We start from the raw sequence: 10,563 nt of genomic DNA, 5'->3' as shown, positions 1-10,563 counted from the left end.
GGTCACCTCGTAGCGCGACGGTTCCATGCGCAAGGACGCTGACGTCGTTTGGTCGATGAGCGCTATCACGCAATCGCACCCCGGGCCAATCAAGATGTTGGCATTGGCGGACGTTATGCGCACTTCGTCGCTAACGCGGAGGGTAGGGTTAATCTATACTTGGGGCTTTGCACGCAACAACGTAGTATGGAGTTCGCTTTTCACGAGCATGAACGAGGCACGGAGTGAGCTGCCGCCGCTCGCACGCTCCAACTCGCAGACAATCAACGTGGTTGACGTGAGAGAGTGCGATGCAACACCTTTCGTCCAGCGTAACGGCGCTATGGTAGACTCGCACCACCGAATGCCTCGGCACTGCACGGGCTCGTGATTCCCAAGCTCGCCCATCTCATGCGCAGGTATAATATCCAATACTTCTACTGGTGTACTAACTGTACGCGGTGGTGTAGCGGAACGACCGTCAACGCCAGCTGCGCGGGTATCAACGCCATGTACTGGAGTTTAGACATGAGAGACACTTAAAATCGAGTGTGTAGGCCCGCGTCGACGCGCCAAGGCAAGCGGGTACGATGGCTTTGCGTCATGAGTAGGTGTAATGGGGTAGCAGGCTTGCGGCGCGTCCAGCCAGCGGCCTCGGAAACGCTGGTCCCTTCCCAAAGCCGCAAAGAACGGCGCCATGCTTGTCCCGTACGATATATCTTGTGCGTTGTCCGTGATGTCTTATTCAAGCAGAGATGTATCCTCGTCGACGCTGTCGTCGCGACGATCCAGTGTTGACATGTGCGAATTGTGATCAGATCTGCGTGTCTGATTATGACGCCTTAGTTTTGCACCGGGCGATGAGGTGAGTGCAGTCCCCTTGACTCGTGCGACTTTACTTCGACACAACACGGCCACTCTCGGCTTGACCCCACTCGGGTCGGGTTCCTTGTGTGCAAAACCAAAATCTGAAGGGCAGTGTAGGCCCGACCACATGCAGCGCCGAGCCAAGCTCGTCCAGAAGAGCACCTTTGAGTTGATTGCACAAGCCAGCGCAGTTGAATTCTAGATGTCCTTCCCATGTCAATGCAGTAGAAATACGGAGACGACGATTGGTGTTTGCGGCTTGTTATAGGTCATTGAAAGGGCTTGCGATAGCTGCAGTCGCCACGCGTGCCGGGGCCGCCGAGACCGTCAGAACTCGCAAAGAAAGCATCGCACATGCACGCGCCGGTCGTGTAGTCGCAAAAGCCGTGGTTGGAGCAGAGTACGTTCTCCTTGGTGCCGACAACGGACGTCAAACCTCCCATGACGGCGCCTCCGCAGGCAACGACAAGCGTTCCTACATGTTCTTATCAAAATGACTGTCTTCTGACCCAAGGTACCTGTGCCCGGCAGGCCGTTCCCATTCCCCGCATGTGTCAGCAGACTGTTGTCTGGTAGGATGCACGGCAAGCCGCCGTAGTCGAGGAGGTACGTGATACCAATCACTGCACCTACGACGCTCTCCCATGAGCAGAAACAAAATGGATGTCGGTGCGCACCAGTGGCACTGCACGCGACTGTACTGCCGCCATACAATGTGACCGAGACGCCCGACGTGATAGTGTTGAGCGCTGCCTCCACTAGACGCAAAGAGGCATCGAAATACAGTTATAGAGGTGAGTGCGCGTACCGGTTTGCGCATTGGCATTCCACGGGATGAGAGGACTCGTTTGATCGCGAAAAGTGAGAGCAAACGAGCCGCCGGTCGCAGCGCACGACACGTATTGCACCTCGTTCACGTCCAAGTACGTGTTGGGGTCGTCGCCGTGGGGGCAGTCCACTACAAAAATATAGTGAATTGTTGTGCATGTCAACTAAAATAGGTACAGAGCGAGCAGTCGTAACCCGTGTGCCAGGGATCACAGACACACGTTTGAATCTTGTGCGCGTCCCATGTCAGCGGGTCGTTCGGGTCCACGCCGTACGTATATCCAGCTCGCACCTACTCGGAAATATCAAGCAATTCATTTGAAATGGCGCTTGATCGACGCACGCCATTAACAGTGGCCAACGGAGCAGCTTCGCCTAGCGTGAGGCACTGGCCGCCGTTGTTGCAGACGCCCGTGATGTCGTTGCATGCCACTAGAGCAGCAAGTAGATATAGCTGACGGCGCTGGATCCAAAACTAGACGTACTCTGCTCGCACGCGGGACCCGTAAACGGAGGTCGGCAGGTACAAATACCCGTGGATCGGTCACAAAGACCCGCATTGCTGCACTCGACCAAATCGTTGTGAGCGACGTTGTCCGCGCTGGGATACGAAAACCACGAGCGCCCAAATGGACATTGACCTATGTACAGTATTCTCATCAACGCGAGTGTTGTCATTAGCCGCACGCTCGGAGCAGTCTCCATTGCGCCACCCGTTGACGCACTGACAGCGAAACGACGGGTCGCCCGTGCAGACACCGTGGCCACTACGAGTTGAGGTACGCTCTAAAGGTATGTTGAACAAGACAACCTACCTGCACGGAAGGTCCCCTGGGCAATGGGCGATCATCCCGGACGCCGTGCCACAATCGTCACGTCGCATGGTAGTCGACGCCGGGTTGCCTCGGCCGTCACTTGCCTCATACCTACATAAGCAACGAAAATAAGACAATAAGACAATATTTACATGGGAAAGTACCCAGTGAAGCACGAGCATGTGCCTGTGACTAGGTTATCACACGTGCCCCGCCCCGAGCACTCGTAGCTCTCCTACATATTGATGCGTCGCCAAGTCGATAGCGTCAACAGTACCTTAGTGCCAATCAAGGACGCCAGCCCGCTCGCTGGCTCAATTGCTCCTCTGGAGAAGGTTGCAACGACCACAGGGCTCCCCGCCGTCGGTGCTGCACTTAAACTCGACAGTCTACAAGCACTTAGCCATCGCGATCGTCATGTGGTCGTGCCGTACGCGCCAAAATTTTGAGTGAAATTGAGGCGCAGTACGTTAGCGGGCGTGCTGCAAGCCTCGCCACTCGTAAACGTCACATCGACACCGTCGCATGTCGGCAGTTTCTAAACACACGCAACCTTTACACTTTGCAGCTACGTAGCAGCTTGTACCAGAAGCGCAGCGGTAACGTCGGCGGCGCTTGCGGTCGCTGGAATTGGCAGCGTTGTGGCGGTTCGGTACGATATCGTGAAGCTCCCTCCGCCTTGGAGCACGTTGGAGACGATCTGAGCCGTCGGCTGCGCGGCAAAGCCGACGTTCAACGGCACGCAACGGGCCCCGCGCACGACTTGTGTCGCGGTGGCCGACAGCTGCAACAAATGCAGCGACGAGTGTGCCAGCCCTAGAGTATAACACGCGATGTCACATTTCGGATGGCGCTCCAGCACGCACCGGAAACACCCGCGTTTGTTACGTCGGCCGTCATGAGGCTGAGTGCGCCGTTTCCAAGTGGTCTATTTCATCATTGCAATCAGCTATTACCGTGCTCGCATGCACGTCATACCCGTTCGTGGTGACGACGGCAAAGCGGATGGAAATGACGTTGGCCGGCGCTGCTTGGGAGCACGCGCTGGACCCCGTCGAGTAGTCGACCTACGAATTTATGTCTTTATGTTAGCGTGCCGGCGCGACAACATACGTCGATATCGAGGAGCTGAGGAAAGGCCGAGAGCAAGGCCGCTCTTAAATCGGACACCGACATATCGAACGGTAGGTTGCTCACCGTGCCTCCTAATGCACCACATGCGCGTTGAAATCAAAAGAGGTAAAAGTGCACACCTTCAAACGAGACGGCAAAGAAGCCCGAGACGGCGCAGCAAGTAAGGCTCTGAACTTCCACAACGTGGCACGTGTCGATACCCTTGACGAGCTCGTTGGTTTGAGCGTCAACGACGGGTGCATTGCCCGCCCACTTGAGCCCGTCGACTAGTACATGTTTCGAGAATCAAGCAAAAATCAAAGGAGACTCACAACCGTACGCTGGTTTTGGTTGGTGCGGTCAATCGTAAGCGCGGGGAGGTCTCCAATGTAGTTGCGGTCCCGCATGAGATCAAACGCGATCGAAATCTACGCGAGATTTACGGGTCACCAAATCCGACAACTGGAGGTGTTTGTACGTAGTTGCCAAGGGGACTGCAGAGTTGCGCACCCTGGCTGAAGGTCACAGTGACGGCGCCGACTTTTACATGCGACTCGAGGAGCGTTTCCAAGTCCGCAGCAGACGCCGAGAACGGAATGCTCGGGAATACATGCGTGTCATACGTGAGTGTCGCGTAGCCGCTGTCGGCGGCGCAAAAGAACTGTTGCACTTCCACAACGCTACCGTTTTTGAGTTTGAGGTTCGAAAGGACAAGTAGGTACCGCCACGTCGGACGAAAGATGTGTTGGTCGGCAGAGCCCAGTGGAAACACAACGTTCCATGCCGTGGAGGTTGGCGTCGAAGACACCGTGACAGTCACCTGCGTTGTATCCAATGAAGCTCAAAATATGATGACCAAGCGTACCGCTGCGATCGTTGTGAGCGCCTCGAGCATCTCGGTCATCGAAGTGCCCAGTGCATTCGTCGCAGCGGCATTGTAGTTGACAGGGTCTGTGCGCTCACGACCAAAGTTGAGGACAAATGTGCCTACCATGCATCAAATAGAGATATCGTTCGAGTTTTGAGATTGAACTTCAGTACCACGAGAGATGACCGCGTCGTAGCGGAGCGTCACTTGATGCTGCAGGTACGATGCTGCACAGGTAATGAGCTGTACGTCCTCGGTCTGGCCAGGCGTCATGGGGTCGTCACCCAAATGACATTGTTCTACACAGTGCAACGTGTTGTGTGTGCCATCAAAGCGTCGAAGCGTACTCAGGCTACAGTCGGCGCCGGTGCTGCCAACATCGCAGAGGCAGCCGCGGACGATGTCGGCGTCCCACATCACGTACGGTGAGTATTGGTACGGTGCTTGATTGTACAAGTCGAGTGCCACGAGCGGTGTTGCAGCGAGCTGCTGCATCGTGAGGCACTGGCCCCGGTTGCTGCAGTCGTCGACGCACGCCACTACGCACCCATCAGCACTCATCGACGCCGTTGTATACAATAAGCCTACACAATTGACACGCGTTGCCTTCAAAACCAAGCTGGCACGAGCAAGTGCCCGTCGAGCGGTCGCAGATCCCTCGCCCCGAGCACTCGGCGACCTAGTCAGAACGACGCGTCGTTGCCAGCAGAGAAATGGTAGCGCCATACGCCGTGCGCTACGTCAGTGCCCGTGACGACACCCCAAGCTTTGCCTTGGGGGCACAACACTATACAAGTATATCAACTTGGGGAGACGAAGGGGCGGTGAGTGGTGGTACTCTGCGAGCAGTCACCGCCCTTAAAGCCTTGTTGGCACGCGCACACATCGAACATGTTGCAGAAACCATGGCCAGAGCACGCGTTCTGGCACTCGGCAGCACTTTGCGCCAGTCTTAACGCGACGGCCACGAGCACGTGACCGATGTTCATCGAACCCAAAAGTGTAACCGAAACCACCGTCACAACGCCAGTCGTAGCGTAAATATACGGTATATTTGCATCTATGAAAGCAAAAACACGGTTAAGATACCGTAAAAAGACGAAATATGGGATCCACGTCTGTCACTGCGTTGCCGAGTTGCATTGTTTAAAAACGTGTGTCGGACGACGCTGCTTGCTTAAGACAAAGCCACAAGCAGACGGGCAATACTGGATATGGATGAGTGCACCCATACACGCGCCTTCGGAAAAGCCCCGTCGGAGCGAGACGTGCCAGCAGCGTGCCTGCGTCAACTAGTGGATGATGGACATCAGCAATGCCGGCGTCGACTAGCGCAATGTGAAGAAGTGATATCATATCAATGTTGATCTTTGATGGCATGCGTCGTTCCTGACGCCGGCATCGACGGTCTGCCCGCCGCCGTCCAGACACGCTGTTGCTGCAGTTAGTTTGGTCGAGCCATTCTCAAACGGCACTGCAGCAACTATTCTGCCATGAAATATTAGTACTCTCAAGCTCCTAAACTCGAAACCTTCTTGTACAAATCCATTCAAACTGCATAGGTTAGTTGGCCAACTTCAACGACTTTGCTGGTGACGAATGGTGCACTTTCCGTCCACGAGTTGCTTCTCCGACGGAGCTCTCCGACGACGGCACTTGCGCGTCGTCACTGTGTACGAAGGTACCTAGTCCAAGCGAGTGGCAGCGACCAGTCTTGTACCTTACTTTTCAATTTACTCCTCGCTCAGCATGCAGTCGTTCCTCTTTTTCGGTCTTGCCATGCTCGCCTCTGCCGCGGCCCACGGTGGCGATGGTCCGTCGAAGGCGCCGTGTACGGAAGCCCAAACGCTCAACGTCACGACGTGGCTTGCCGCGCCCGTGGACGCTGGGTGCTCGACCGCGCTTTCGGTGATCACGTCGGCTGCGAAGCTGCTTGTAAACTACACGGACGCCGAGCTCACGCCGCTTTGCGCGAGCAAGACCTGCATGAAGTACATCCACGCTGGCTTGCACGCGCTCCCCAACTGCGTTTCAGGCGCGACGGGCAACGCCAACGCCGCCCTCGACGTCGTGCATGACAAGTGCCACGAGCTCGAGCCCAAGACTGGCAACCAGACCTCGTCGCCGCAGCCGAAGACGACCAACAGCACGATTGGTACGCCGACGCCTACGCCGGTGCCGACTGCGAAGTCGGCGGGCGCTTTGGTCCAAGTCTCGATGGCTGTTGTGGTCGTGACGGCCCTCGCCGCTTGCGTGTAAGACGTTCAACGTAAAGGTTTATGACACATACTTGTCGGAACGCGTTTCGTTCAGTTTGCGAGTTTCTATTGTAAATGACCCTCCCGCAACCGTCCCTTGCGGAGTGGGCTCGTAAGAACGAAGCAATATCGTGTACAAAGTTTGACCACTTGTAAGCATTATGCGGAAATCAAGAAGGAGTACGCGAACCGCAAGCATGCACATATGAAGATGGCACGTAAATTTAGGAAGTGCTGTTCGAAACAGATAAACGGGCAACATTGCCCATAAAAGGGCGCCAAATTGCTTCCCCTTAGATGGTGTGACCACTGTAACAGTCTCACGGCAGTGACTCCGGTCACCGCTGGTCTGGCAACGCCTGCCGTGCCGTCGTCTTGAGGTGCCCGAAGATTACGACGTCGACAAAGTTCCCGCGGGGCTCTCTCCGACTGCCCGAGAACGTGCTTCCCAATACTAGTAGACGACTTTGTCTACGGAGTGACTCTATGGACGGTGACGATGCGCAGCCGTCTCCACTTCTTGGCTCCATCCGATCGCGCTTGCCTCTTTTGCACCGAGTTTGTCGAGTCGTACAAGCACTTGCTCGTCGAGTGCAGCTACATCGAGACCGTGTGGACCGCACTTGCGCCACTACGCCGCCACCTTCAGATGCGTTGCTCGTTGGCTTTCTTTGCGATTAGCCTCAATATCCCAACACCAATCGACCATCGCCGTATCCTGGCCTATCTTAAGCGTATGCGTCTGGTACACGCCTTCGCTCGAACACAAGGATCGAGTGTTTCGCACGTCGCGCAGCCCGACAACGTCCGAGTCACTGGCCATCAAGGCCGCGACGCTTGTCCGTACATGTATGCACTTGCCACATGCTGCCGTTGCTTATTTGGTGCGGTCGCTACGGGGGCTGCTTCAAGGCAAGTGGTGCGTGCGCTGATTATGGTGCAATGATATCAGTCTTGCTTGACAGAAACCAGATTCCACTTGAGAAGTGGCAATGTCAGATCACTTCTGTTGTTGTTGAAACGAGTTATGAACATGCCATTATTCAGATCTAATTGGTGGACTTGCTACAATGTGCTCGTGAGGCAAGGCCGGTGCGTCAAGCGGAGGGCGCACGGTCGTGGCTCGGGATTGTGCGAGGAGCGAAGTTGCGAGCACACCAAGGGTCGGCGCGGAAAGCGTTAAGCGACTCTGCAAGCGATGGCACCGCGGCGCGACGAGCCAAGTGCCGGACTTGCAATCGCGTAATGGTATGTAGTTGCCTTGATCGTGGCAGCAGGGAGGTTCGTCAACGTCGTGCGGAACACTTCGTTGTTGTGCTCAAGCCAAAGGCTGCACCAGACGCAAGAGCGTAAGATCGGTCAGATCACTTTCTGCCGACTGTTTCACTAGCACCACATCCACCGTGCACTGACCATATCGACGAAACCACAATGAACCATGAGCTATGTACCCGCGCAGCGTGCCGGAAGCGTGCCAGCAGCGTACCGGCGTCGGTGATGGACATCAGCAATGCCAACGTCGACCTGCTCGTTGGGAAGGGGAAATGATATCATACCGGCGTTGATCTTTGCTGGTCTGCGCCGTTCCTGATGCCGGCATCGACAGCCTGCCCACCGTCGTACCTCATTTTTCAATTTACTCCAAGCCTCACTCAACATGCAGTCGTTCCTCTTTTTCGGTCTTGCTATGCTCGTCTCTACGATGGCCGACGGTGGCGATGGTCCGTCGAAGGCGCCGTGCACGGAAGCCCAAACGCTCAACGTCACGACGTGGCTTGCCGCGCCCGTGGACGTTGGGTGCTCGACCGCGCTGCCGGCGATTAAGTCGGCTGCGCAACTGCTTGTAAACTACACGGATGCCGAGCTCAAGCCCCTTTGCGCGAGCAAAACCTGCATGACGTACGTCCACGTTGGCTTGAAGGCGCTCCCCAACTGCGTCTCGGGCACGACGGGCAACGCCAACGCCGCCCTCGACGTCGTGCATGACAAGTGCGACGAACTCACGCCCAAGACGGGCAACCAGACGTCGACGCCGCAACCCAAGTCTAGCAACCAGACCTCGTCGCCGCAGCCCAAGACTGGCAACAACACGACCGGCACGGCTACGCCGACGCCGACTGCGAAGTCGGCCGGCGCTTTGGTCCAGCTTTCGATGGCTGCTGTGGTCGTGACGGCCGTCGCCGCTTGCGTGTAAGACGTCCAACGTTCAGATAATGACGCCTTCTTGTCGGAACACGTTTCGTTCAGTTGGCGAGCTACTAATGTAAACGAGCCACATTGCACATGGAAGGACGCCACAGTATTTCTCCATATTACCGGTAGTAGACAGGCATCCGTGGTGCTAGTACGCAGCCAGTACACACGTACGTCGATGGATCGGGTGTGCACATCGCAGCAGCGGAGCAGCGGTAGTGCGGTTCAGCGCTTCGGCGACCAGTCTTGCATGACAGAAAACCAGATTTCACTCGAGAAGCGGCAGTGCCGGATCACGTCTGTCGACCGTTTCACTACAGCACTGTAGATGTGCATCCACCGCGTTCTGACTGACCTTCTCGACGAAACCACACGAAACCATTATCGTCTTGCGGTTGTCTCGACATCGCCCTAGACATGGCCCCCTGCCGTATCGTACGTACAGTACTGAGTCGTACATTTGCCCGTACATTCTGAAAGACGAGCACAAAACGTGCACAATTCTAATGCCAATCAACGTACCGTACAAACATCACAAGTCGTACGTCATTCACGGCGTACGTACACCCGCGCGGCAGCGGTTGCTTGTCAAATCGAAGCAAGGTCACATGAACCCTACATCCAAGCCGCTTGGTTTATTCCGAGCCCGACACAAGCCACGAATACAAACGCCAAGTGTGCACGAATCCTATCCCACAAGGATTGCTTCGAACACAGTCTTGTCGCACCCCGTCTGTCTGCGCTATCAACAATCGCGCCACATGGTGTTGCGCCTTCGCGGAGCAGCGCGCAGCGGTCTCACTCACTTTTCAATTTGCCACTTCGAGCTCAGTACCATGCGCACCACTGCCCTCCTCGCCTTTGCCGCCGTCGCCGCCGCCCACGGTGGCAACCACACGGATGCCCCCGCCGCCGCGTGCACGGAAGCCCAGACCGCCAACGTCACCAAGTGGTTCACGGCGCCGATTGAGCCCGGCTGCACGGCCGCGCTTGCGACGATCAAGTCGCCGCTCCAGCTTATCGCCAACATCACGGACGCCGACCTTCTCAAGGTCTGCGGCAACAAGGCTTGCATGACGTACATCCACGCTGGTATCGACTCGCTCCCCAACTGCGTCGCGACGGTCGGCGCCACGTCTGGCAACGCCAACGCCGCCCTCGACGCCGCCCACGACAAGTGCCACGACCTTATGAAGTCGGGCGACAGCCACTCGTCGGGCTCCAAGTCCACGGGCGCGCCCGCGATCACGACGGTGCCCGGTGCTGCCGGCAACAAGACGACGCCTGCCCCGACGGCGCCGTCGGCCGCTGCCGCCACGACGCTCTCGGTTGTTGCCATGACAGCCGTCGCTGCTGCTATGATGCAGTAAAATACTACTACTACTTCTACTAACTTAGACAATGCTAGTACGCGTTTGTATGTTTCTCTACTTGCTTGCGTTTGCCGCCAACGTCGCAGGGTCGCCATCGGAGGCGTGTACTGTTTGGTTCTGACTGGTTGATGTACAAAAATCCCACGTGTTGAAGCTACTCGTACTATGCTTGCGTCGATCAAGCTACTAGTTCCGTCATTCGAAGCAGGGGCATAGTGAGGACCTCATAATATGCACATCCTATACTGAGCCGAGGCCACGTGATTATT

At 56.3% G+C, this 10,563-nt stretch overlaps 5 protein-coding genes across 5 annotated transcripts; 4 read left to right on the top strand and 1 right to left on the bottom strand.

Annotated features, from left to right (window-relative positions):
* Nucleotides 1–163: 163 nt before the first annotated feature.
* SDRG_12553 (hypothetical protein) lies at nt 164–1,088 on the top strand. Its single transcript, XM_008618626.1, has 8 exons — nt 164–285; nt 330–398; nt 450–491; nt 537–564; nt 608–687; nt 733–780; nt 826–918; nt 964–1,088. Exons 1-8 carry the CDS (start codon nt 209–211, stop codon nt 1,046–1,048), a joined length of 522 nt encoding a protein of 173 aa, XP_008616848.1. The 5' UTR covers nt 164–208; the 3' UTR covers nt 1,049–1,088.
* SDRG_12552 (hypothetical protein) lies at nt 1,080–5,459 on the bottom strand (the record flags this gene model as incomplete). The annotated part of the gene is made up of 26 exons (XM_008618625.1): nt 1,080–1,321; nt 1,365–1,475; nt 1,524–1,604; nt 1,655–1,804; nt 1,852–1,966; nt 2,018–2,106; nt 2,160–2,315; nt 2,362–2,441; nt 2,490–2,588; nt 2,642–2,724; nt 2,767–2,878; nt 2,924–3,027; nt 3,076–3,305; nt 3,356–3,417; nt 3,468–3,556; nt 3,603–3,694; nt 3,743–3,889; nt 3,943–4,030; nt 4,081–4,282; nt 4,325–4,422; nt 4,468–4,589; nt 4,644–4,769; nt 4,818–5,009; nt 5,059–5,149; nt 5,199–5,257; nt 5,309–5,459. 26 exons carry the CDS (start codon nt 5,457–5,459, stop codon nt 1,116–1,118), a joined length of 3,135 nt encoding a protein of 1,044 aa, XP_008616847.1. The 3' UTR covers nt 1,080–1,115.
* A 705-nt stretch (nt 5,460–6,164) lies between these two features.
* SDRG_12551 (hypothetical protein) lies at nt 6,165–6,868 on the top strand. The gene has a single exon (XM_008618624.1). It carries the CDS (start codon nt 6,220–6,222, stop codon nt 6,727–6,729), a length of 510 nt encoding a protein of 169 aa, XP_008616846.1. The 5' UTR covers nt 6,165–6,219; the 3' UTR covers nt 6,730–6,868.
* A 1,502-nt stretch (nt 6,869–8,370) lies between these two features.
* SDRG_12550 (hypothetical protein) lies at nt 8,371–9,033 on the top strand. The gene has a single exon (XM_008618623.1). It carries the CDS (start codon nt 8,386–8,388, stop codon nt 8,920–8,922), a length of 537 nt encoding a protein of 178 aa, XP_008616845.1. The 5' UTR covers nt 8,371–8,385; the 3' UTR covers nt 8,923–9,033.
* Nucleotides 9,034–9,697: 664 nt separating this feature from the next.
* SDRG_12549 (hypothetical protein) lies at nt 9,698–10,351 on the top strand. Its single transcript, XM_008618622.1, has one exon. It carries the CDS (start codon nt 9,758–9,760, stop codon nt 10,289–10,291), a length of 534 nt encoding a protein of 177 aa, XP_008616844.1. The 5' UTR covers nt 9,698–9,757; the 3' UTR covers nt 10,292–10,351.
* Nucleotides 10,352–10,563: the final 212 nt, after the last annotated feature.

This window comes from Saprolegnia diclina (genome assembly GCF_000281045.1).
Source record: "Saprolegnia diclina VS20 unplaced genomic scaffold supercont1.50, whole genome shotgun sequence".
Lineage (NCBI taxonomy): Eukaryota > Oomycota > Saprolegniomycetes > Saprolegniales > Saprolegniaceae > Saprolegnia > Saprolegnia diclina.
The sequence above is the reverse complement of the archived record's forward strand: the minus strand, read 5'-3'. Positions and strand labels throughout refer to the sequence as shown.